Here is a 26,915-nt window from a genome sequence, read left to right on the forward strand (position 1 = left end):
CTTGAGGTCAGTAGTTTTGAGACCAGCCTGAGCAAGAGCGAGATCCCGTCTCTACTAAAAATAGAAAAAATTAGTTGGGCATGGTGGCGCATGCCTGTAGTCTCAGCTATTCAGGAGACTGAGGCAGGAGGATTGCTTGAGCCCAAGAGTTTGAGGTTGCTGTAAGACGCCATGGCACTCTAGGCCAGGCGACAGAGCGAGACTCTGTCTCAAAAACAAAAAGCCTAGATAGGCTGGGCGCAGTGGCTCACACCTGTAATCCTAGCACTCTGGGAGGCTGAGGCGGGCAGATTGCTCGAGGTCAGGAGTTCGAAACTAGCCCGAGCAAGAGCGAGACCCCATCTCTATTATAAATAAAAAGTAACTAATTGGCCAACTAATATATATAGAAAAAATTAGCCGGGCATGGTGGTGCATGCCTGTAGTCCCAGCTACTCGGGAGGCTGAGGCAGAAGGATTGCTTGAGCCCAGGAGTTTGAGGTTGCTGTGAGCTAGGCTGACGCCACGGCACTCACTCTAGCCTGGGCACCAAAGTGAGACTCTGTCTCAAAAAAAAAATAAAAAAAAAATGAGGAAGTGGCAATAACCCTTGAAATCCAAAGTAACAAGTATTTATGACCACCTCCCAGGTGCCAGGCTCTGTGCCAAGTGCTGTGAATGGGCAGGAACGAGATGACACGGTCACAGATCACCGACTGCTGGGTGGCAGCCCTTCAGAAGGGTGGCACAAGGAGGTGAGTGTTCAGAAAGGGGAAGAGCAGACTGCTGTGGGAGGGTGTGGCGATAGGGTGCACTCTAGTTGACGAGGAGAGAGAAGTCCTTCCTCTCTAGAAAGGGAAGCCTTCAAGGTGTTTAGAGGTTAGTCACAGGGAAGAGGGTAAGGAAGACACTCAAAGTTGAGGGAAGAAAATATTCAAAGACCCCAAGATGGGAAAGAGGGACTGGAAGAAATCTCAAATGGCTGAAATGTTAGAAAAACAGATCACTGGCCGGGCATGGTGGCTCACGCCTGTCATCCTAGCACTCTGGGAAGCCGAGGCGAGCGGATTGCTCGAGGTCAGGAGTTCGAAACCAGCTGATCAAGAGTGAGACCCCGTCTCTACTATAAATAGAAAGAAATTAATTGGCCAACTAATATATACAGGAAAAATCAGCCGGGCATGGTGGTGCATGCCTGTAGTCCCAGCTACTCAGGAGGCTGAGGCAGCAGGATTGCTTGAGCCCAGGAGTTTGAGGTTGCTGTGAGCTAGGCTGACGCCACGGCACTCACTCTAGCCTGGGCAACAAAGCGAGACTCTGTCTCAAAAAAAAAAAAAAGAAAGAAAAACAGATCACTAAGGTCCCTGCTCTGTGATTCCCTGTTCCTTTCCCCTCCTTCAAGTGACATATAGAAATATCTTCAGTGTTCCTCTCTTCTCTCTCTCAGAGGGGTGGGAGAGCCTTCAAGAGATGCTCTGCATTTTATAAGACTTTCCTTTGGATCCTCTAATCAAAGGAGGAACAACACATCAGGGTGTCTCCTCCTGAAGCTTGCTGGCAGCCCAGATAGAGGTGTGAGTCCTCCATCTCCTCTGGCTCCTACAGCACCTTGAAAATGTCACTTGCTAGGTTATGTATGAAGGGTCAGTTTACTTGTCTGCCTTTTTCACCACCTGTGAGCTCTGTTGGGTGTACTCTGCTAAAGTCTGGAGATGAGGAAATTAATAAAGGCATAGTCCCAGGCTGGGTGTGCTGGCTCACGCCTGTAATCCTAGCACTCTGGGAGGCCGAGGCAGGCGGATTGCTCGAGTTCAGGAGTTCGAAACCAGCCTGAGCAAGAGTGAGACCCTGTCTCTACTATAAATGGAAAGAAATTAATTGGCCAACTAAAAATATATACAAAAATTAGCTGGGCATGGTGGTGCATGCCTGTAGTCCCAGCTACTCGGGAGGCTGAGGTGGGAGGATCGCTTGAGCTCAGGAGTTTGAGGTTGCTGTGAGCTAGGCTGACGCCATGGCACTCACTCTAGCCTGGCAACAAAGTGAGACTCTGTCTCAAAAAAAAAAAAAAAAAAAAGGCATAGTCCCGAACTTACAGTTTAGAGAGGCAGGCAGAGAAGTGAGCAAGCAGGAACAAAACTACTCCAGGAGGGAAACTGGGATTCTAAAGGTGGCAGCAGGCCGGGTGTGGTGGCTCACATCTGTAATCCTAGCACTCTGGGAGGCCGAGGCGGGAGGATTGCTTGAGGTCAAGAGTTGGAGAACAGCCTGAACAAGAGCGAGACCCCCGTGTCTACTAAAAAAATAGAAAATTATTTTTTTCTAAAAATTTTTTCTAAAATTAGCTGGACAACTGAAAAAAAAAATATATATATATATAAAATTAGCTGGGTATGGTGGCGCATGCCTGTAGTCCCAGCTACTCAGGAGGCTGAGGCAGAAGGACTGCTTGAGCCCAAGAGTTTGAGGTTGCTGTGAGCCAGTCTGAAGCCATGGCACTCTAGCCCGGGAAACAGAGCCCAACTCTGTCTCAAAAAAAGAAAAAAAAGAGAGAGAGATTGGCCCAGGTAGGTGATTATGGAGCTGAAAAGTCCCTCAATCTGCCATCTACAAGCTGAAGGCCCAAGAAATGCAGTGGTGCTATTCCAGTTCAAGCCTGAACCAGGAGTGCCCATTTCTAAAGGCTAGATGTATGTCATAGCTCAAGCAGAGAGTGGATTCGCTCTGTCCTTCCCTTTATTATTTATTCAGGCCTTCAGTGGAGTGAATGATGCCCACACACATTGATAAGGGCAATCTTTACTCACTTTACCAATTCAAATGCTTATCTCTTCCAGAAACACCTCTCAGACACACCCAGAAATGTTTTGGCAGCTACATGGGCATCTCAGCCCAGTCAAGTTCACACAAATATTGACCATCACAATGCTGAAAAGCTAATCAATGGAGACTGATGTCCAAGATGTCTCAGATGTTAGAATAAGCAGGCAAGAATTTTTTTTTTTTTTTTTTTTTTTTTTTTGAGACAGAGTCTCACTTTGTTGTCCAGGCTAGAGTGAGTGCCGTGGCGTCAGCCTAGCTCACAGCAACCTCAATCTCCTGGGCTTGAGTGATCCTTCTGCCTCAGCCTCCCGAGTAGCTGGGACTACAGGCATGCGCCACCATGCCCGGCTAATTTTTATATATATATATCAGTTGGCCAATTAATTTCTTTCTATTTATAGTAGAGACGGGGTCTCGCTCTTGCTCAGGCTGGTTTTGAACTCCTGACCTTGAGCAATCCGCCCGCCTCGGCCTCCCAAGAGCTAGGATTACAGGCGTGAGCCACAGCGCCCGGCCAGCAGGCAAGAATTTTAAAGCAGCTATTATAACTATGCTCACACTATGTAAAGGAAAATATGCTCCCTTTGAATGAACGGACATGAAACTTCAGCAGAGAAATCAAAACTCTAATAAGGAACCAAATGGGAATTCTAAAACTGAAAAATACAATGTGAATAAATCATTCAGCTTAACAGTAAATTGGAGATGACGAAAGAGTCAGTGAACTTGAAGACAGATCAATGAAAATTTACGAGTCTAGGCCAAGCAAGGTGGCTCACGCCTGTAATCCTGGCACTCTGAGAGGCCAAGGCGTGAGGATACCCTGAGCTCAGGAGTTCGAGACCAGCCTGAGCAAGAATGAGACCCCTGTCTCTACTAAAAATAGAAAAATTAGCCAGGCATGGTGGCACACTCCTGTAGTACCATCTACTCGGGAGGCTGGGAGGCAAGAGGATTGCTTGAGGTCAGGAGTTTTGTTGTTGTTTTTTTTTTTGAAACAGTCTCACTCTGTTGTCCAGACTAGGAGCCCAGGAGTTTGAGGTTCCAGTGAGCTATGATGACTCCACTGCACTCTTCTTAGGGTGATAGAGTGATGACACTCTGTCTCAGAAAAAAAAAGTAAGCAGATTTTTTTTAAAGGCAAAATAAATATTTTCAGATAAAAATAATAACTTGTTTCCAGGAGACCTGCTATATAAGACATGATAAAGGAAGTTCTTTGGTATGAAGGGAAATGAAACCAGACAGAAACTTTACTTCTTTTTTTTTTTTCTTTTTCTTTTTGGTAGAGATGGAAGGAAGAATTTCAGGTAGATATAGAAAATTTAATTTCTATTGTAAAAGATGGTTCTTTAAGCTATGTTACATCAAGTAAATCAAATATGTTGAAATTTTGAGGAGACTAATGACAGGAGACTAACAGGAGACTAATGATTCCCTTCTGGGGTTGTGCTATTGTATGATACATAGTGAAAATATTTGTGTTGAGTTTTCTGAAGCAGATTCTATGAAATAAATTGTCATGGATACAGTTGTTATTCAGCGTATGCATGCAAATGCTATGAAACTGTTGAAAGAAATAGAAGACAATTTAGAGATCTCATTTGCCAATGCTTTCGGTTGAGTTTTGGATAAGTTTTATGATTTAATGTACTGTTAATTCCAATTCAAGATTTTCTTGAAACCAAAGGGATGCTTACCAAAAATCAAAGATATAAGGCAGTGAGATAATATTTTCTCACTGATATCACACCACATATAAATGAGATAATTTTGAAGCTCCAAAGAAAGGAAAAGTTAATTTGTAGCCTAACTAGATAGTTAAGAATTTATGTTGAAAGCAAAATATTTAGTAATACAAATCAATATTAATTTTACATTTTTTCTAACATGAATCAATGTTGAGAAGATTTTAATTATAATCAACAATGTTATGTAAATTGGCCAAGAAAGCTACAAGAGATATTGAAGAACATTTTATAGATATTAAAGTTGCTTTTATCCACCTTCAGATATCTTCACAAAAGAAACAAAAACAACAACAAAAAAGTTGCTTTTAAATTTATGCACTATCCTTTTGAACTTAATGTTAATAATACTGAGTTCACACTAGAGTCAGTGAATTTATTCAGCTTGGGATAGGCGTAATTTTGAAACTGATATTCTTTTGTTTCAAAGTCAAATCAATTCTACCCAAAAGATAAAATATTTTTGTCAACACAAATGTGAATATTAAAGGAAAATGATATTTTCATAGTTGATTCAGTTATTGGAAAACTTTTAAGCATATTTGGAACAACTTGGGTATGTGAACCTACTTTTTCAACTCTAAATTTTATAAAACTTAAATACAAATTAAGTATTTCCAGTGAGAATTTAGTATCCAAATTGAGATGTGCTGTAAGTAGAAAATATACACTGGATTTCAAAGAATTAGTACACAAATATGAATGTAAATATCTCATTAAGATGTTCTATATTGATTACATGTCAAAATGATAATATTTAGATATATTGGTTAATTAAAAATTATTAAAATTAATCTTACCTGTGTCTTTTTAGTTTTTTGAATATAGGTACTGAGAATTTAAAATTACAAACAATGGTATCACATACTGTTTTTATAGGACAGCATTGACTTAGATTCTACATTTTTTTTTTTTTTTTGAAACAGAGTCTCACTTTGTTGCCCAGGCTACAGTGAGTGCCATGGCGTCAGCCTAGCTCACAGCAACCTCAAACTCCTGGGCTCAAGCAATCCTGCTGCCTCAGCCTCCCGAGTAGCTGGGACTACAGGCATGTGCCACCATCCCCAACTAATTTTTTCTATATATATTAGTTGGCCAATTAATTTCTTTCTATTTATAGTAGAGATGGGGTTGCTCTTGCTCAGGCTGGTTTCGAACTCCTGACCTTGAGCAATCCGCCTGCCTCAGCCTCCCAGAGTGCTAGGATCACAGGTGTGAGTCACCACGCCCAGCCTAGGTTCTACATTGATAAGCTAGAAAAAAAAGAGTAAAGAGAACTCAATATATGTAGAGAGAACAAAATAATAAAGCATAAATCAATGAAACAGAAAACAGACAAATAAAGGAGGAAATGACAAAGCCAGAGAGAGAGAAAGAGAGAGAGAGAATGAGAGAGAGAGAAAGAATGTGTTTAAACACCAATAAAAATGAGAAACCCTTAGGCTGGGCGCGGTGGCTCACGCCTGTAATCCTAGCTCTCTGGGAGGCCGAGGCGGGCGGGCGGATTGCTCGAGGTCAGGAGTTCGAAACCAGCCTGAGCAAGAGCGAGACCCGTCTCTACTATAGATAGAAAGAAATTAATTGGCCAACTAATATATACAAAAAATTAGCTAGGCATGGTGGCGAATGCCTGTAGTCCCAGCTACTTGGGAGGCTGAGGCAGGAGGATTGCTTGAGCCAGGAGTTTAGGTTGCTGTGAGCTAGGCTGACGTCATGGCACTCACTCTAGCCTGGGCAACAAAGCAAGACTCTGTCTCAAAAAAAAAAAAAAAAAAAATGAGAAACCCTTAGCTAGACTAATCAAAAACAAAAGAGGAGATGAAGTAGGGTAGCATATAATTACAGATGAGATTGAAGAGGCTGGCAGTAGATCAGGCAGGGCTCTATAAACCATTTTAAGGCATTTAGACTTCCAGCACTAAAGGCATTAAGCATGGGAGGGACATAATCAGATTTGAGTTTTAATAAAAGAAAGCAGCAATCTGGAGTATAGGTAGGAGACATACTGATTAAGAGGCCATTACAGTAAATCATGGACACCACAGTGATATGTAATTGTAGGCCTGTGTCTGAGGCTCACACTAGCTCCCTTTCCCATTTTTTTCCTACACATTCTGCTCCTATTTAGAAGAGAAAGGTATACTTCTCATCCACTACAAAACTTAATAGAGTACATTGCTCCAGGGCATAAAAGCTTTGGGGGTGTCAAATAAGGAAACAATTTAAATGCTATGCACAGCAAAGGAAACAATCAACAAAGTGAAGAGACAACCCCATAGAATGGGAGAAAAATATTTGCAAACTACCCATCTGGCAAGGGATTAATAACCAGAATATATAAGGAGCTCAACAACTCAATGGGAAAAAAATCTAATAATCCGATTACAAAATGGGCAAAGGATCTGATTAGATATTTCTCAAAAGAAGACATACAAATTAGCCGGCATGGTGGCGTATGACTGTAGTCCCAGCTACTTGGGAGGCTGAGGCAGGAGGATTGCTTGAGCCCAGGAGTTTGCAGCTGCTGTGAGCTAGACTGACTCCATGGCACTCACTCTAGCCTGGGCAACAGAGTAAGACTCTGTCTCAAAAAAAGAAAAAGAAAGAAGAAAGAAGAAAGAAGAAGAAGTACAAATGGCCAACAGGAATATGAAATGATGCTCAACATCACTAGACATTAGAGAAATGTGAATCAAAACTGCAGTGAAATATCATCTCACCTCAGTTAAAATGGCTTTTATCAAAAAGACAGGCAATAACAAATGCTGGTGAGGATGTGGAGAAAGGGGAACCCTTGTACACTGTTAGTGGAAATATAAATTAGTGCAACCATTATGGAGAACAGGATGGAGGTCTCTCGAAAAACTAAAACCAGAACTACCATATGATCCAGCAATCCCATTGCTGAGTATATATCCAAAGGATGGGAATTCAGTATATCGAAAAGATATCTGCACTCCTGTGTTTATTGAAGCACTAATTACAATAGCCAAGATATGGAATCAACTTAAGTGCCCATCAACAGATGAACGGATAAAGAAATTGTGGGACATGTACACTATGGAATAGCCACAAAAAGAATTAAATCATGCTATTTGCAACAGCGTGGATGAAACTGGAGACCATTAGGTTAAGTGAAATAAGCCAAGCACAGAAAGACTAATACTTCTAATGATTTTTGTAACACAGGTGTTTTCAAATTCTTGCTTTCAACAAAGATTAAAGAAATATTTAGCAAGTTGTCAGCTGAGAGATTATTAAAAATAATTTCTGGGCCGGGCGCTGTGGCTCACGCCTGTAATCCTAGCTCTTGGGAGGCCGAGGCGGGCGGATTGCTCAAGGTCAGGAGTTCAAAACCAGCCTGAGCAAGAGCGAGACCCCGTCTCTACTATAAATAGAAAGAAATTAATTGGCCAACTGATATATATATAAAAAAATTAGCCGGGCATGGTGGCACATGCCTGTAGTCCCAGCTACTCGGGAGGCTGAGGCAGAAGGATCACTCAAGCCCAGGAGTTTGAGGTTGCTGTGAGCTAGGCTGACGCCACGGCACTCACTCTAGCCTGGACAACAAAGTGAGACTCTGTCTCAAAAAAAAAAAAAAAAAAAAATAATAATTTCTGATGATAAATCACTGTAATTTCTTTTGCATATAACTCAGAATGTGTTCAAAAAAATGTGTGACATTGTTGTCATCTATATATGTGAACAAGGTTTCTCAGCACTAAGATTTATAAAAAACAAAAAAGATGAATATAATTTATTGCTGAACTTTGATTCAAGCATTAGTAATATTTATTCATAGATAAATGCATTTTTAAAGAAACCAGCCCAACCATCTCATTAATACCTATGGTTCCAATAAAATAGTTTTTGTTTAAAAGTTATTTATATAAATTTATAATATACTTTTGTCTTGATTGACTGCTAATAATTATGATAATTCAATCAAGAAGAAAAATTAAATAAGAGTCTTTTTGTCATAAGAAGTAAAAAATAATTAAAATTTCAGGCCAGGCATGGTGGCTCACGCCTATAATCCTAGCACTCTGCGCGGGCGGATTGCTCGAGGTCAGGAGTTCGAAATCAGCCTAAACAAGAGTGAGACCCTGTCTCTACTAAAACTAGAAATGAATTAATTGGCCAACTAAAAATATATACAAAAAATTAGCCGGGCATGGTGGCGCATGCCTGTAGTCCCAGCTACTGGGAGTCTGAGACAGAAGGAGGATTGCTTGAGCCCAGGAGTTTGAGGTTGCTGTGAGCTAGGGTGATGCCATGACACTCTAGCCTGGGCAATAGAGTGAAACTCTGTCTCAAAAAAAAAAAAAACAAGGCCGGGCGCTGTGGCTCACGCCTGTAATCCTAGCTCTTGGGAGGCCGAGGCGGGCGGATTGCTCAAGGTCAGGAGTTCAAAACCAGCCTGAGCAAGAGCGAGACCCTGTCTCTACTATAAATAGAAAGAAATTAATTGGCCAACTGATATATATATAAAAAATTAGCCGGGCATGGTGGCACATGCCTGTAGTCCCAGCTACGTGGGAGGCTGAGGCAGTAGGATTGCTTGAGCCCAGGAGTTTGAGGTTGCTGTGAGCTAGGCTGACGCCACGGCACTCACTCTAGCCTGGATAACAAAGCGAGACTCTGTCTCAAAAAAAAAAAAAAAAAAAAAAAAAAAAAAAAAAAACAGAAAATGAAATGGAAATACAAGTTCAAGAAGATAAAAGAATAATAAAATTATGATGTAAATGAAAAATTTCTTAATGTTTTACCCTTAGGACTGACCATTCCCATCCCTCCTCCCATGTAACCACTGCATGCTTTTGCATAAAACTTAGAGTGTCCAGGAAAAAAAAGTGTGAAGACCACTTTTTCTGGAAACTTGGTTGTGAACTGGAGAAGAGGGGGAGAGCTGGCTGGAGGGAGGCTTAGGTGATTTTATAGGAGGGCGGTCAAAGGTGATTTTATGTTTTAAGATGGTAGATTTGAGGGCTGGGCGAGGTGGATCACGCACCCTGGGCTAGGTGCTAATCCTGGCACTTTCGGAGGCTGAGGCAAAAGGATAGCTTGAGGTCAGAAGTTCAAGACCAGCCTGAACAAGATCCAGACCCTGTCTCTAGAAATAAATAGAAAAATTAGCCGGGTGCGGTTCCATGTGCCCTAGCTGCTCAGGAGGCTGAGGCAGGAGGATTGCTTGAGCCCAGGATTTGAGATTGCAGTGAACTATGATGACACCACTGCACGCTAGCCCTGGCAGCAAAGCAAAGGAGACCCTGTCTTAAAAAAAAAAAAAAAAAAGATAGAAGACTTGAACACCTTTAAACGTTTAATATCATGCCTATTTTACAGAAAAGAAAAGAGAGGCACAGAGAAGCTATAAGTGTACTACAAGATGGACACCCTGGAACAAGATTCAGTTAATGTATCAGTCAGGATAGGCTAGGCGATGCTGTAGTAACAAGTACTCACTACATCTCGGTGAGCTTAACACATCACAAGTTTATTTCTCTCCCTTTCATGTCCCAGGGTGGGTTGGCAGGGAATCTCCTCATCTTGGTCCCTCAATGACCCAGATCACCAGAAGATGGTTTCATGTCCATAGCTGGGGCAGTTGGCAGAAAGGGATACAATGACTCGCCCACTGGCTTTTAAAGTAGATAGGAAGTGACATGTACTACCTCTGTTGTCTCTAGTGGGTCAGAGGAGCGCCAATCCTACCAAGTGCCTAGAAAAGGAAACTGCTGGAAGCTTCGCTGAGCAACGCTAATGACTACTCCTTGTCATTTCCCCGTATGGGAAATAGCCACAAACTTGTATTATCTGGTACCTACTTTGAGCCCAGGCAGGATGGGGTAAAGTAAAGCACAGGCCATCGTCGGTTCATTTCAACAGCTTAGAGAATTGTGGTTCCAGTCTGTGCCACTCTGCTATATTGCCATGCGAGCCCGTAAATCCCTTTACCTCTTTGGGTCTTTGGGGAGGGCTCGGTGCTCTTCCAGCTCTAACATTTTCTGGCTGGAGCGCGCTAAGGACTGGAATGAGAGGCGAGTGGGGAGCAGGCAAGCCCAACAAGCGCCAGGCGTGCGGATCTCAGGAAAAAGTACTTTTTCATATGTTTGTCCGGGCGCCCGCTGGGAACGCGCTTTCAGCCCGCAGAGGGCAGTGAGGAGGGCGCGCGCGGTTGTGCACTGTAGTAGCGATTGCAAACGACGAGGACTCAGTTCATTAACTTGACTGCGCTTTAGAATCACTTGGGGGGAGGTTTTATAAAATGCTCGTGCCGGGGCTGAACCCGACGATAAAATCAGTGGAGCCCGGGAGTGGGGCCGGAATATCAGTATTTTACAAGAGCGTTCCAGGTGACGCGCACCAGGCGCCCTTCAGTCCCTCCCTGCCGGTTAGAGGAGAGGGTGACACCCTCCCTGCCGGGTAGAGGAGTGGGTGACACCTAGTGGGCACATTCTCATACGAGAGTTCCTGAATCAAATCCTTCCTCTCTTCCCAGGAGTTGTCGGGGTTGCATCATAATAGGGTGATAGACATCAAGCTAAAGGGACTCTTGGGGACATCAGCGGGTTCCTAGTGGCTTGGGACGAGGCAATTTTCCGGGGCGAGAGGCCGTACCTGCAGGTCGGCTCTGCCCAGCGCGCGGTGGGCTGTGAGTCAGCTTCCCGCGGGACCGGAGAAGGGAATAAAAGGGTGCACCGAAGCGAGGAGGGGACCGGACGGCGGGGAGGAAGGGGGCGGGGGAGGGAGGAGACTTGGCCGCGGGCGGGCCCAGCCTCGGCCCCGACTTCCGCGCCCCGGAGCCCGGGCGGCGGCCTGGTCACCATGGCGGGCCTGGCGGTCCCCGTGTGGCTGGCCGAGGACGACCTGGGCTGCGTCATCTGCCAAGGGCTGCTGGACTGGCCCGCCACGCTGCCCTGCGGCCACAGCTTCTGCCGCGACTGCCTGCAGGGCCTGTGGGGCGCGCGGGGCGCGGGGGGCGCGGGGCGCCGCTGGGCCTGCCCCACCTGCCGCGAGGGCGCGGCGCAGCAGCCGCGGCTGCGGAAGAACACGCTGCTGCAGGAGCTGGCGGACAGGTACCGGCGGGCGGCGCGCGGGCTGGGGGACGACCCCGGCCCGGCCCCCGCCCCGGACCCGGCCCCCGCCCCGGACCCCGCCCCGGCCCCCAGGTCCCCGCGCCGCCCCGCACAGCAGCAGGTAGGGAGGCTCCCGTCCCCCCATCCCCGTCCCTTCTACTTTGACATTACACTTCCCAGTCCCAAAGTCGACTCCTGCTCTTGGGAGAATCAAGTTCAGAAAAGTACGAAGAAACAGAAAAAAAAAAAAAAAATTCCAAATCTCCGGAAAGTCTAGCTGCTGCACACCTTAGCACTTCATATTTCCACTTCTTCCCACTCTTTCTGCGATCTCCCTCTTTTTGAAAAGTTTTTTTATTGTGGTAAAATATATATATATATATATAATATAAAATTTGCCATTTTAACCATTTGTCGGTGTACAATTCAGTGACATTGGTTATATTTCCAATGCCAGGCAACTATCAACCACTATCTGTTTCCAAAACCTTTTCGACAGCGCAAACAGAAACTCTGTACCCATTAAGCAATGACTCCTCATTGCCCCTCCCTCCAAGCCCTGGTAACATCTAATCTACTTTCTGCATCTGAATTTGTCTATTCTAGATATTTCATGTGAGTGGAATCATTCAATGTTTGTCCCTTTGTGTCTAGCTTCTTTCACTTAGCATAGTGTTTTTCAGGGTTCACTCAAGTTGTAGCATGTATCAGAACTTTATTGCTTTTTATGGTTGAATGATATTCCATTATATGGATACACCACATTAAAAAAAATCCATTCATCTATCATGGACATTTGGATTGTTTCCACCTTTTGGTTACAGTGAATAATGCTGCAGGGGAAATCGTGCAAGTATGTGAGTCCATATTTTCAATTCTTTTGGTGTGTATGTAGGAGTAGAGTTGCTACACTGTATGGTAATTTTATGTTTAACTTATTAAAGAATGGCCAAACTATTTTCCATAATGACTGCACCTTTTTATATTCCCACCAGCAAAGTACCAGGGTTCCAATTTTTCCACATCCTGTGAACACTTGTGATTTTCTGGGTGTTTTTGTTGTTTTAGTACAGCCTTGATACCTTAGTATAGATGTGAAGTGGTATCTCCTTGTGGTTTGATTTGCATTTCCCTAGTGACTAAAGACTAATGGTGTTTTCATGTACTTATTGGTTGTCGAGTTTTAGGGATTCTTTATATATTTTGGATATTAAATCAGATTTACAAGTGTACTATCAAAGATTTGACTTATGCTCTCCCATTCTAGAAGTTGTCTTGTGGCTTTGTCACTTTCTTGATAGTGTCCTTTGATGTATAAAAGTTTTAAATCTAGGCCGGGCGCTGTGGCTCACGCCTGTAATCCTAGCTCTTGGGAGGCCGAGGCGGGCGGATTGCTCAAGGTCAGGAGTTCAAAACCAGCCTGAGCAAGAGCGAGACCCCGTCTCTACTATAAATAGAAAGAAATTAATTGGCCAACTGATATATATATAAAAAAAAAAATTAGCCGGGCATGGTGGCGCATGCCTGTAGTCCCAGCTACTCGGGAGGCTGAGGCAGAAGGATCACTGGAGCCCAGGAGTTTGAGGTTGCTGTGAGCTAGGCTGACGCCATGGCACTCACTCTAGCCTGGACAACAAAGTGAGACTCTGTCTCAAAAAAAAAAAAAAAGTTTTAAATCTAATTTTTCATGATGTCCAATTTATCTGTTTATTTCCTTTGTTACCTGTGCTTCTGCTGTCCATGGATATTTACAAATCCATGGTCAAATCCCGCTTCATGAAGATTTACCCCTATGTTTTCTCCTAAGAGTTTTATGGTTTTTAGGACCAATGACATTTAGGTCATTGTTCCATTTTGAGTTAATTTTTGTATATGGTGTAAGGTAGGGGTCCAGCTTCATTCTTTTGTAGGTGAAAATCTGGTTGTCCCAGCACCATTTGATAAAGAGATTGTTCTTCCCCATTGAGTGGACTGGGCATCCTTGTCAAAAATCAATTCGCCATAGACGTATGGGTTTATTTCTGGACTCTCAATTTTATTCCATTGGTTTATATGTCTGTCCCTATGCCAGTACCTCACTATTTTGATTACTATAGCTTTGTAAATAAATTTAAAAATTGGGAAGTGTTAGTCCTTTGATTTTGCTCTTCTTTTTCAAGATTGTTTTGGCTATTCAAGATCCCTTACAATTCCACACAAATTTGAGGATTGGCTTTTGCATTTCAACGAAAAAGGCTATTGGAATTTTGATAAGGATTGCGTTGAATCTGTAGATCATTTTGTGTAGTATTGATGTCTTGACAATATCGTCTTTCCCTAAAACATAGACTGTCTTTCCATTTATTTGTATTTTGAATTTCTTTTGGTGATGTTTTGTAATTTTCAAGGTATAAGTCTTTAACCTCTTTGGTTAAATTTATCTCTAGGTCTTTCATTCTTTTAGATGCCGTTATAAATGGAATTGCTTTCTTAATTTCCTTCTCAGATTGTTCATTGCAGGTGTATAAAAACACAACTATTTTTGTGTATTTATCTTTTTCCCTGCAACTAGGCCAAATTCATTTATTAGTTCTATTAGCTTTCTTGTGGATTCTTTGGGATTTTCTCCTATGAGTGTGTCCCATGCAAATAGAGATAGTTTTACTTCTTCCTTTCTAATTTGGATGCCTTTTATTTCTTTTTCTTGTCTAATTGCTCTGACTAAAATGTCTAGTTCAATGTTGCATAGTAGTGGGGAATGCAGGCATCTTTGTCTTGTTTTCAATCTTAGGGCGAAAGCTTTCAGTCTTTCATTATTAAGTATGACATTAGCTCTGGGAGGCCGAGGTGGGCGGATCGTTTGAGCTCAGGAGTTGGAAATCAGCCTGAGAAGAGCGAGACCCCGTCTCTACTAAAAATAGAAATTAATTGGCCAACTAAAATATATACAAGAAATTAGCCAGGCATGGTGGCTCATGCCTGTAGTCCCAGCTACTCGGGAGGCTGAGGCAGGAGGATTGCTTGAGCCCAGGAGTTTGAGGTTGCTGTGAGCTAGGCTGACGCCACGGCACTCACTGTAGCCTGGGCAACAAAGCGAGACTCTGTCTCAAAAAAAAAAAAAGTGTGTTGTTTAATAACTATATATCTTTGAAGTTTTTATTTTTTCTCATTGATTTCTAGCATCATTCCATTATGACTGGAGAAGATACTTTGTATAACTCTATGATTTTTAAATTTATTGAGGCTTGTTTTGTGGCCAGATGGTCTATCTTGGAGAATGTTCTATGTATAGGTTTTTTTTTTTTTTTTTGAGACAGCGTCTCACTCCGTTGCCCAGGCTAGAGTGCCGTGGCGTCAGCCTAGCTCACAGCAACCTCAAATTCCTGGGCTCAAGCGATCCTCCTGCCTCAGCCTCCCGAGTAGCTGGGACTACAGGCATGCGCCACCATGCCTGGCTAATTTTTTCTATATATTTTATTTTTTATTTATTGACAGAGTCTCACTTTTTTTTTTTTTTTTTTTTTTTTTGAGACAGAGTCTCACTTTGTTGCCCAGGCTAGAGTGAGTGCCGTGGCGTCAGCCTAGCTCACAGTAACCTCAAACTCCTGGGCTCAAGTGATCCTCCTGCCTCAGCCTCCCGAGTAGCTGGGACTACAGGCATGCACCACCATGCCCAGCTAATTTTTTCTATATGTATTAGTTGTCCAATTAATTTCTTTCTATTTATAGTAGAGACGGGGTCTCACTTTTGCTCAGGCTGGTTTCGAACTCCTGACCTTGAGCAATCCACCAGCCTCAGCCTCCCAGAGTGCTAGGATTACAGGCATGAGCCACCACGCCTGGCCTGTATAGGTTTTTTATCTTTTTAAATTTTTATTTTTTTAAGGCTACTCAAGTGAAGCAGTGGGAGTGAAGAAGGAACAAAGGAACCTGTAACTATTTGTGATCAATTAGTTGTAAACACCACTGCACTCGGACCAGCCCATGTATAGTTGATAAGACTATGTGTTCTGCTGTTGTTAGGTGGAATATTCTGTGTATGTCTGTTAGATCTACAATGGCAACCACCATTCTATTTTCTGTCTCTGATTTTGGCTACTCTAAATACCTCATATAAGTGGAATTATATGGTATTTGTCTTTTTGTGACTGGCTTATTTCACTCCACAGTGTCTTCAAGGTTTATACACATAGCGTATGTCAGAATTTCCTTCCTTTTTAAGGCTGAATAATATTGCATTATGTGTATATGCCATATTTGCTTATCCATTCATCTGTGTGTGGACACTTGGGTTGTCCAGGTTTTAGCTATTGTAAATAACATTGCTATGAACATGAGTTTACAAATATCTTTTTGAGATCTTGTTTTCAATCCTTTTGTGTATATACCCAGGAGTAGAATTGCTAGATCATATGGTAATTCTATTTTTAATATTTTGAGCAATCACCATTCTGTTTTCCACAGTGGCTGTAGCATATAACATCCCCACCAATAGTGTGCAAGTTTTCCAGTCTTCCCACATCTTTACAAACACTTGTTATTTTCTTTTTTCTTTTTTTTTTTGAGACAGTCTCACTTTGTTGCCCAGGCTAGAGTGAGTGCCATGGCGTCAGCCTAGCTCACAGCAACCTCAAACTCCTGGGCTCAAGCAATCCTTCTGCCTCAGCCTCCCAAGTAGCTGGGACTACAGGCATGCGCCACCATGCCCGGCTAATGTTTTCTATATATTTTTAGTTGGCCAATTAATTTCTTTCTATTTTTAGTAGAGACTCCTAACCTTGAGCGATCCTCCCGCCTCAGCCTCCCAGAGTGGTAGGACTACAGGACCTCCCAGAGTGCTAGGATTACAGGCGTGAGCCACCTCGAGTGGCCTATTTTCTATTTTTTTTTTTATAGTAGCCATCTTAATTCGTGTTAGGTGGTGTCTCTTTGTAGTTTTCACTTGCATTTCCGTAGCGATTAGTGATCTTGACCATCTTTTCTTGTGCTTTTCATGGCTATTTATATATCTTCTTTGAAGAAATGTCTGTTTAAGTCCTTTGCCCATGTTTTTTTTTTGTTGTTGTTTTGTTTTGTCTTTTAAGACAGGGTCTTGCTGTGTCGCCCAGGTAGAGAGCTGTGGAGCCATCATAGCCCACTGCAACCTCAAACTCCTGGGCTCAAGCAAACTCTTGCCTCAGCCTCCCAAGTACCTGGGACTACAGGGGCACACCACCACACCCAGTTAATTTTTGTATTTTTTGTAGAAATGGGGTCTTGCTCATGCTCAGGCTGGTCTTGAACTCCTGGCCTCAAACCATCCTCCTGCCTTGGCCTCCCAAAATGCTAGGATTACAGGCGTGAGCTACTGTGCCCAGCTTCCTTTTCCCATTTTTAAATTGTTTTTGCGGGTTTTTTGTTGAGTTTTAGGAATTCTCTCTATATAATACTTTGGATATTAATATTAACCCCCATCAGATAGATGTATGATTTGCAAATATTTTCTCCCATTCTTTGTTTATTTTTAGGAACAGGGTGGTCTTGCTCTCTGTCCCAGGCTAGAGTGCTATGGCTGGACCATAGCTCACTATAACCTTGAACTCCTGGGCTCAAGCAATCTTCCCACCTCAGCCTCTGAAGTAGCTAGGGCTGCAGGCATGCACCACTACCACACCTTGAGAAGACAGGGTTCTCACTATGTTGCCCAGGCTGGTCTTGAACTCCAGGCTGCTTTAAGAAATCCTCCTGCCTTGACTTCCCAAAGTGCTGTGATTACAGGCATGAGCCACTACACCCAGCCCTTTGATCCATTTTGAGTTAATTTTTGTATATGGTGTTAGGTAAGGGCTCAATTTATTCTTTTGCATGTAGACATCCAGTTTTCCCAGTACCTTTTACTCAAAAGAGTGATCTTTCTCCATTGAATAGTTTTGGCACTGTTGTCAAAAATCATTTGAGGTGAGAGTTTATTTCTGGGATATTCTATTCTATTCTATTCCATCAGTCTATATGTCTGTCTTCATGCCAGTACTATAGTGTTTATGGGTCCCTCTGTCTAGTGGTGGTGCCTGGGTCCAGTTTTATGGACCCCAGGAACTGAACTTTTTTTTTTTTTTTTTTTTTTTGAGACAGAGTCTCGCTTTGTTGTCCAGGCTAGAGTGAGTGCCGTGGCGTCAGCCTAGCTCACAGCAACCTCAAACTCCTGGGCTCGAGTGATCCTACTGCCTCAGCCTCCCAGGTAGCTGGGACTACAGGCATGCGCCACCATGCCCGGCTAATTTTTTATATATATATATCAGTTGGCCAATTAATTTCTTTCTATTTATAGTAGAGACGGGGTCTCGCTCTTGCTCAGGCTGGTTTTGAACTCCTGACCTTGAGCAATCCGCCCGCCTCGGCCTCCCAAGAGCTAGGATTACAGGCGTGAGCCACAGCGCCCGGCCCAGGAACTGAACTTTGCTCTTTTAAAGGCAGCAGTACAGAAGAGCATCATGGAAGTTGGTCGGGAGCTGACAGAGCTGGTGGAACAGCTTGTAGACATTGTCAGGAGCCTTCAGAATCAGAGACGCCTCGCAGAATCTGGACCGGACAACGAACTGGGCATCCTGAGCACGGTAAACTCAGCTGGGAGAGGAAAAGATGTGGGAGGGGATGGGGCTAGCTTTCTTTTATAATGTGAATTTTTTTTTTTTTGAGACAGAGTCTCACTCTGTCACCTAAGCTAGAGTGCAGTGGCATCATCATAGCTCACTGTAACCTCAAACTCCTGGGCTCAAGCGATTCTCCTGCCTCAGCTTCCTGAATACCTGGGACTACAGGTGCACACAACCATACCTGGCCTGTAATATGAGAATTTTTTGTATAGGTTTTTAAACCTACTTTGTGAGGTTATTATGCGAATTACATGTAGCTGTTGCTAGCTGGGGGATACCTAGCATGCAGAAAACATTCAGTAAGTGTAGTGCCTGCTACTACTGTATTATGATTGGTGAAAAGAATGGGGAATGGATCGTGTAAACCTGGGAAGAAAAGTCAGGGGTTGAAGTTGGGGAGCAAATGCAGGGCTGTATTGAGGAATAACAGGACCTGAAGCTAAAGAAAATCAGGGAGCATGTGTTGGAGTCCCCAGAAAGCAGGGCTGGATCCAGGCGACTTGAGAGGTGGCTCTTGAGAAGTGACATTACTCTCACCTCTGTGGCTTATCACAGTGACCATCTATATTGTTTATTTTGTAAAGTCCCTATAAGATGGGCCTACAAATGTTAAACTTTTTCGTTATCACCTAAGAAATCCATGTTTATCATGCAAACTATTAGAAAATACATAGCAGTTTAAAGAAAACCAGTTAAGATCCCTCACAACCCCATCACCCAGAAATAACCACTCTGATATTTTTGCTGAACTATGTGTTATTCCAGATTGTTTCCAAGGCACACACTGTAAGGGCCTAGTTTTGTTTTTTTAAAACTTGCCGGGAGTTAAATGGAAAATTAAAGATGGATGATAGGACTTGAATATACTATTTACGGGATTTACAGGGGACTTGCATTTATTTATTTATTTTTAATGATTTATCAGCAGACTTTTTCTTCTGGGGTGGACCTTTCTTTGGCTTCTCCAAAGCTAGAGACTTCCAGCACATCTGAGGGAGAAATGAGAGACGTTCTCCACGATCTAGAAGTAATTCAGGAAAAATTACGAGAAAACCTCACGTGGAAAGAAGCTTCTGAAGAACGAACACAGGGTGAGTTGATTTTATTTAATGGAGGAGGATTAAATAGAGAAGTTGGGGGGGAAATGGTAAAGTGCTCTATGATTTTGTTCTTTAGGGACAGAATCCCAGAGCTTAGTTGCATTATCATTGTGGTGTTTGTAAACCAGGTAGGAGTGGGCTAGGGTGTTTTTGTGGCTGGATACGTTTTTGGAAATGACTGGAGGTGTGAATATCACAGGCCCTTAATAAATAGAAACTCATTTTCTAAGACTCATAAACCCAGAACCTTACAGATCATCATCTGTGTTATCTTCCTGGAGGCTGCTTTTTCCTTTTTAACTGGTAAATGTCTTTATTAACAAAGCATGCAACTTTGTAAATAATTCTTGATATGTTCTATTAAAATATAATTTCTGGGCCAGGTGTGCTGGGTCACACCTCACATCCTAGCACTCTGGGAGACCGAGGCAGAAAGATTGCTTGAGTACAGGTGTTCGAGACCAGCTTGAGCAAGAGTGAGACCCCGTCTCTACAAAAAAATAGAAAAATCAGCCAGGTGTGGTGGTGCTTGTCTGTAGTCTCAGCTACTCAGGAGGCTAAGGCAGGAGAATTGCTCGAGCCCAGGAGATTGAGGTTGCTGTGAGCTATGATTGTGCCACTGCACTGCAGCCTGGGTGACTGAGTGAGACCCTGTCTCAAAAAAAGAAAGAAAGAAAGAAAAAAAAATTATATATATATAATTTCTGGGGAATATTTTAATATTAAACAGTAACCATATAGAAAAAAAACTTTCTGTCACGACTCTGTAGGGTCCCTGTTGTTCTCCTAGTTATGACTGAAAAATAATTAACACCTGATTGTCAGATACTAGACATTAGCTCTAGCAAGCCTCCTGGGGCTCTACCTCCTGCTCTGGCCACTGCTAACTTAATATACTTTAGAGACATATTTCTGATAGCTTTTTTATATTTTATATTTGAATGATCTTACTCTACTTAAAGAGTCATTTCTTATGAAAGTTGATTCCTTGGAAAAAGTTTCTTTTTTTTTTTTTAAACTACTACTGACTTGAGAATGGAAAAAATTTCTTAAGAAAAACAATTAGAGGCTGGGCAAGGTGGCTCAGGTTTATAGTCCTAGCTCCCTGGGAGGCTGAGGTGGGAGGATCACTTGAGGCCAGGAGTTCAAGACCAGCCTGAGCAAGAGTGAGACCTGTCTCTACAAAAAAATAGAAAAAATAGCTAGTCATGGTGATGCATGCCTGTGGTCCCAGCTACTCAGGAGGCTGAGGCAGGAAAATCGCTTGAGCCCAGGAGTTTGAAGTTGCAATGAGCTATGATGACACCACTGCACTGTAGCTGGGGCAACAGAGCAAGACTGTGTGTCAAAAAAAAAAAAAAAAAAAAAATTAGAGAGCAGTTTATTAGTTGTTCTAAAAATTATCTGAGAAATAAGCACCCTCTTATTTTGCGTGGGTTCCTTAGTGCTTTTATTTATTTATGCAAATTTAAGATTGATATTTAAATTGGGGGGGTTAAATTTAAATTATTATTATTATTTTAGAGACAGGGTCTTGCTGTGTTGTCCAGGTTGAAATGCAATTATGTGATGGATCATAGCTCATTGTAACCTTGAACTCCTGGGCTCAAGAGATCCTCCTGCCTTGGCCTCCCAAAGTACTAGGATTACAGGCCAAATTTAAAATTTTTAAATTTTAATTTGAAATTCAAAACAATATTTAAAAAAGCATACGGTGTCTCCCTCTCATGGGTGCCCAATTTCCCCATCCCCTTATCTCACTTGTATTAGTTTCTTGAGTGTCAATTCAGAAGTTATTTATATAAATACGAGCAAATATGAATTTATATTCTTATTCCTCCCAATCTTCTGTTAGACAAAGGTAGCACACTATACACACTGTTCTGCATTTTGCTTTTCTCTTTTATTTCTTGATACCTTCATAAATCAGTACCTAGAGCATTTTCTCTTTTATAGCTGCACAGTATTCCAATTTATGGGTATGCCAATATTTATTTTCCTAATCCTCTACTGATGAATGCGTAATTGTTTCCAGTTGTTTTCCATTACAAACAAGGCTGATGTCAGTAACTGTGTATATAATTTCATATGGGTGCAGATATAATTGAGATATAATTGTAGGTTAAATTGACAGTAAGTCTCATAGCTCACTCTAACCTTGAACTCCTGGGCTCAAGCAATCCTCCTGCTTCAGCCTCCCAAGTAGCTGGGAACTACAGATGCATGCCACTATACCTGGCTAATTTTTTTTTTTTTAATTTTCTTGTAGAGATGGGGTTTTTTGTTTTTGTTTTTGTTTTTGTTTTTTAAGCCTAGCTCACAGCAACCTCAAACTCCTGGACTCAAGCAATCCTCCTGCCTCAGGCTCCCCAGTAGCTGGAACTACAGATGGGCGCCACTACGCTTAGCTAATTTTTTCTATTTTTAGTTGTCTGGCTAATATCTTTCTATTTTTAGTAGAGATGGGGTCTTGCTCCTGCTCAGGCTGGTTTCAAATTCCTGACCTAGTGCAATCCTCCTGCGTCAGCCTCCCAGAATGCTAGGATTATAGGGGTGGGCCACGGCGCCTGGCCACAAACATTTTTTTTTAAAACTATGATTAACAATAAGTATTGGCCAGGCGTGGTGGCTCACGCCTGTAATCCTAGCACTCTGGGAGGCTGAGGCAGGCGGATTGCTTGGGTTAGGAGTTCGAAACCAGCCTGAGCAAGAGCGAGACACCGTCTCTACTAAAAATAGAAACAAATTAATTGATCAGCTAAAAATATATACAGAAAAAATTAGCTGGGCATGATGGCACATGCCTGTAGTCCCAACTACTGGAGGCTGAGGCAGTAGGATCACTTGAGCCCAGGAGATTGAAGTTGCTGTGAACTAGGCTGACGCCATGGCACTCTAGCCTGAGCAACAAAGTGAGACTCTGTCTCAAAAAAAACCAAAACACAAAACAATAAGTATCAATCCTATCAGCTAAACAGAAGTACAATGATACCCATCTGAAGTTTGTCTTTTTTTTCCTTTTTCTTTTTTTTTTTGCTAATAGCATAGAGGAAGAATTTCGTCTTTTTTAAAAATTGTGATAAAAACACACATAACGTAAAATTTGCCGTCTTATCCATTTTAAGTGTGCAGCTCAGTACTAAGTATATTTATGTTATTGTATAACCAATTTCCAGAACATTTTCATCTTGTAGAATTGAAACTCTATACCCATTAAACAACTGAATTCTACACCCACCCCCACCACAGCCATTAAACCACTATTCCACTTTCTATTTCTATGAATTTGATTACTTAGGTACCTCAAATGAGTGGAATCATACAATATTTGTCTTTTTGTGAGTGGCTTATTTCATTTAGCATAATGTCCTCGAGGTTCACCCATGTTATAGCATGTATCAGAATTCCTTCCTTTTTAAGGCTGAATAATACCCTATTGCATGTATGTAGCACATTCTGTTTATCCATTTATCCCTGGATGGACACTTGGGTTGCTTCATTACCACCTGAATTTTGAGAATAACCTCTCGACAGGCAGCTCTCCTGCTCTCATGACCTACGTTATCACAGCCACTCTAGGCAGGGTCTTTTTTCTCTTCTCAGTCTGAGTCTTAGATTCACTTTATGCTGCTGTCACTTCAAGACAGAAATGGGGGAAGATTTCACCTGCAAAGTCCACACTCTGGGACTTCTGTCACTTATCTTCTCCTACCTGGTGTGGCCATGGCACTCTAGCACATGGCTGCTTTAAGTTAATCATTAAAATTTAGCACAGGAAGAGATAATTAGGAAGTATCAGCAATTGAGACGAGTCTCACTCCAACTCATGCCATCTTGTCTATATCACAACTGTTGAAAGCATTGACTTGGGAGTTATTGATATTCTGGGTGTCAGGTTACTGTCATCCCCTGGAACTGTATTAGCTAGAGTATCAAATACTTTCTATGAATGGGCTGGTATGGGGCTTGGTGCTTAGAACATATAGATAAACAAGATTGCTGCCAGCAAGGAGCTTAGAGCTTAGTGGGAACAGACACTTTAAAAGTCCACAGTGAGAACATGGGTCTGGACGTGCCTGGGCTGCATGCACTGCCCGATCAGGTCCTGATGCTCCAAAATGTGCAAATAATGAGGAAGACAACCCATGTGCATGTGCCTTGGTCATGACGTTTGGATACCTTCAGTTTGCCTTTTTCTGATAAGACTGTCTCCTTCCAATTTCTCTGATTCCATAGTGGAACTCCCAGAAGCTCCGTCTTCCTCCTCACGCCCACTGCCTAACCAGAGCCTCCCTGCACCCAAGAGAGCCTCTCAGTTTGCTCCATGTAAGTATTAGTATGTGGTCCACTTATGACTTGGGTTTGGCTTGCGGCAGAGAAGAACTGCTGAGAATAGGCTGTGTCCATCCTCCTGCTGCTAGTGCCTCTCCTTGGCTTACTGTCCCTGGATTTCTTCCCCAGACCAGGTTCCTCCACGGGGGGAGCTGACTACAAAGGCAAAACAGGCTGAGACTCCCAAATTCCAGGCTCGGCCAGACCCATGAGCACTCAGAGCCCAGGCAACCTTTGGGCGTCTGGGCTAGGACCTCCAATTACAGCCAATTGCCTGTTTCCCAACCTGCTGAGGTACTCCTGCTGTCCCAGTCTGGGGCAGTCCTTAAGAACATGGATCTCAGAGCCAGACTGCTTGGGTTTGGCTCCCAACAGCTCTGCTCACTGGCTGTGTGATCTTGGACAAGACACTTAACCCCCTAGAGCCTCGGTTTCCTCATCTGTAAAATGGAGATAATAATAGTACTTCTCTTGTGGGATTGCCGTGAGGGTTAAATGAATGAATGTGTATAAAGCACCCGGCGTAGTTATACTGCATAAGTGTTAGCAACTATTTATTCGCTCTATAGGAAACAGTATGAAATGAAAAAAATATGGTCCTTTCTCAGGAAGCTTCAGTTTAACTGGAGAGATATAAACAGCCATGGTCATAAATCACCATGCTATAGGTAGAAGATGGTAAGTATCAGTAGAAAACACATAAAGCCCTAGGATGGAGAAAAGCAAGAGATGACTTCCTGGGTGGGATTTAGAGAGGGCTTCCTGAAAGATGGCTAATGGGTAGGTAAAAATTAAGGTGGGAAAGGGATATTGCTGATATAACAACTTCAGGGGTATATACAGAAAATTGCAAGTTGGTATACCGATTTTAATGCCAATATGAGTAAAACATTATCACACCAAAAGATACAAAGCTGCTTTTTGTTATTTGAGGACAAATAACAAAATTAGCATGGACAATCAAAAGCTAACAGGCTATGTTCTTGTTTCCCTTCCCCTCCCCCACAGGGGCCATCAATCCAACCTTTGACCTGCAGACCCTCTCCTGTAGCCTGGAGGTGTCCAAGGATTGCCATATAGTAACCGTGTCCCACCGCCCACAGTCCTATCCCTGGAGCCGTGAGAGGTTCTCCACCAGCCAGGTCTTATGTTCCCAGGCCCTCTCTTCTGGGCAGCAGTACTGGGAAGTGGACACCAGGCATTGCAGCCACTGGGCAGTTGGAGTGGCTTCCTGGGGGATGAGCCGTGACCGGATCCTGGGAAGGACTACAGACTCTTGCTGTGTAGAGTGGAAGGGGACTAGCCAGCTCTCTGCATGGCACATGTTCAAGGAAACTGTCCTCGGCTCAGACAGACCTGGGGTGGTGGGCATCTGGCTGGACTTCGAGGAGGGGAAGCTTGCCTTCTATTCAGTAGCCAACGAGGAGAAACTTCTGTATGAGTGCATGGTCTCTGCCGCCGCTCCTCTGCACCCTGCCTTCTGGCTGTATGGCTTACATCCTGGAAATTCCCTGATCATAAAGCAAGTAAGGGTGTAAGGGTTCCCCGGGGGTTCCGGATCTCTTTCCTTGTCTTCGCGCAGAGTGGTAACTTGGCTTAAGAAAATCACTTCCGCTCTCCCTTGTCCACCGCTGCCACCTCCTTCTTCCGCTGCTCCTGGTGGTGCTTGTGTGCTCCTTCCGTGCGGACCTGGTACCTCTTTTGTGAAGGGGCCGCTGAGGAGACTCCGGGGCTCTCCATGGCTGAGGAAAAAGCCTAAGGAAGGAGTCAAGACTGAGAACAACGATCACATTAATTTGAAGGTGGCGGGACAGGATGGCTCTGTGGTGCAGTTTAAGATTAAGAGGCATACACCACTAAGTAAACTAATGAAAGCTTATCGTGAACGACAGGGTTTGTCAATGAGGCAGATCAGATTCCGATTTGCTGGGCAGCCAATCAATGAAACAGGCACACCTGCACAGTTGGAAATGGAGGATGAAGATACAATTGATGTGTTCCAACAGCAGACAGGAGGTGTCTACTAAAGAGGGAACCTTCTACTAGACTCCAGAACTCTGTTGCTACAGACCAAGATTACATTCTCAATTAGAAAACTGCAATTTGGTTCCACCACATCCTGACTACTACAGTAGAGTTTTCTCTATTCTTTCATTTTCCCCTTCCCCATTCCTTTATTGTACATAAAGTAACTGGTGTATGTGCACAAGCATATTGCATTTTTTTTTTTAACTAAATGGCCAATGGTATGTTTTGATTGACATCAAGTGGAGATGGGATGGGGAAAAATACTGATTCTGTGAAAATACCCCCTTTCTCCATTAGTGGCATGCTCATTCAGCTCTTATCTTTTTATTCCAGTAAGTTATTTTGCTCTCATTGTTTTAACAAAAATCAACAACATAAAAATCCTTGCATACCTTGTTCAATTGGAGAATTGTAATGTTTTTCATTTATCACTGTAAAACCAACGACAGTTTTATAACTTTTTTGTACGTAGCTGTTACATGTAGGGCAATCTGTCTTTAAGTAGGGATAAATTACTCTAAAAAGAAAATGAATCCTAGATAGTTTTCCCTTCAAGTCAAGCGTCTTGTTGTTTAAATCAACTTCTTGTTTAAAATGAGCTGTTTTCTTTAGTCTGAGAAGTTCTAAATAGAAAATGGAAGCTTAGAAAAAACATGAATTAGTCTGCTAAAGGAGGAATGAATAAAGCATTGGCATTTCTGACAGACTAATGTAAAACAATAGCAAAGTTATATAAATGACTGGCAATAGAAGTTTTAGCCTCTACTTTGTTCAAAATGCTTTAAATATTCAACTTTACTAGCAAGAGGTCATAATGTTGCCAATTTACCCCCAAGTATTTTCTGTAACACCTACGTGAGGCAGAGTAGGGTATAGGGTAGTACATGCAGACAGGAAAAAGTTCTTTGCCTTTTCTGCTGATAAATCACTTAGGGGATCTAGCCCTCACTTTGTCTGATGAGTAAATACTGCCTAACCTAGGCCGGGCGCTGTGGCTCACGCCTGTAATCCTAGCTCTTGGGAGGCCGAGGCGGGCGGATTGCTCAAGGTCAGGAGTTCAAAACCAGCCTGAGCAAGAGCGAGACCCCGTCTCTACTACAAATAGAAAGAAATTAATTGGCCAACTGATATATATATAAAAAAAATTAGCCGGGCATGGTGGCGCATGCCTGTAGTCCCAGCTACCCGGGAGGCTGAGGCAGAAGGATCACT

General features: G+C 42.8%; 2 protein-coding genes across 4 annotated transcripts; both read left to right on the forward strand.

The window, feature by feature from the left end:
- Window positions 1–11,352: 11,352 nt before the first annotated feature.
- RNF135 (ring finger protein 135) lies at window positions 11,353–25,219 on the forward strand. 3 transcript variants are annotated; one of them, XM_012737653.3, is made up of 5 exons: window positions 11,353–11,753; window positions 18,061–18,204; window positions 19,169–19,334; window positions 23,580–23,669; window positions 24,684–25,219. In XM_012737653.3, the coding sequence occupies exons 1-5, from the start codon at window positions 11,382–11,384 to the stop codon at window positions 25,211–25,213; spliced, it is 1,302 nt and encodes a 433-aa protein (XP_012593107.2). In that variant the 5' UTR covers window positions 11,353–11,381; the 3' UTR covers window positions 25,214–25,219. The 3 variants fall into 3 exon arrangements, with proteins under 3 accessions (XP_012593107.2, XP_012593145.2, XP_012593207.2); XM_012737691.3 differs by having other exon boundaries at window positions 19,172–19,334; XM_012737753.2 differs by lacking the exon at window positions 19,169–19,334 and having other exon boundaries at window positions 24,684–24,890.
- Window positions 25,214–26,258, forward strand: LOC105858316 (small ubiquitin-related modifier 2-like; the record flags this gene model as incomplete). The annotated part of the gene is made up of 1 exon (XM_075993905.1): window positions 25,214–26,258. A coding segment is annotated over one exon (489 nt), but the record flags the coding sequence as incomplete, so codon positions are not given.
- Window positions 26,259–26,915: the final 657 nt, after the last annotated feature.

Source organism: Microcebus murinus, chromosome 18 (genome assembly GCF_040939455.1).
Source record: "Microcebus murinus isolate Inina chromosome 18, M.murinus_Inina_mat1.0, whole genome shotgun sequence".
NCBI lineage: Eukaryota > Metazoa > Chordata > Mammalia > Primates > Cheirogaleidae > Microcebus > Microcebus murinus.

Excerpts from the sequence above, each read along its gene's own strand:
- RNF135 (XM_012737653.3), top strand. The coding sequence starts at position 11,382 with ATGGCGGGCCTGGCGGTCCCCGTGTGGCTGGCCGAGGACGACCTGGGC. Across the intron at positions 18,205-19,168 it reads AACTGGGCATCCTGAGCACG|CAGACTTTTTCTTCTGGGGT; the intron begins GTAAACTCAGCT and ends ATGATTTATCAG. Across the intron at positions 23,670-24,683 it reads AGCCTCTCAGTTTGCTCCAT|GGGCCATCAATCCAACCTTT; the intron begins GTAAGTATTAGT and ends CCTCCCCCACAG.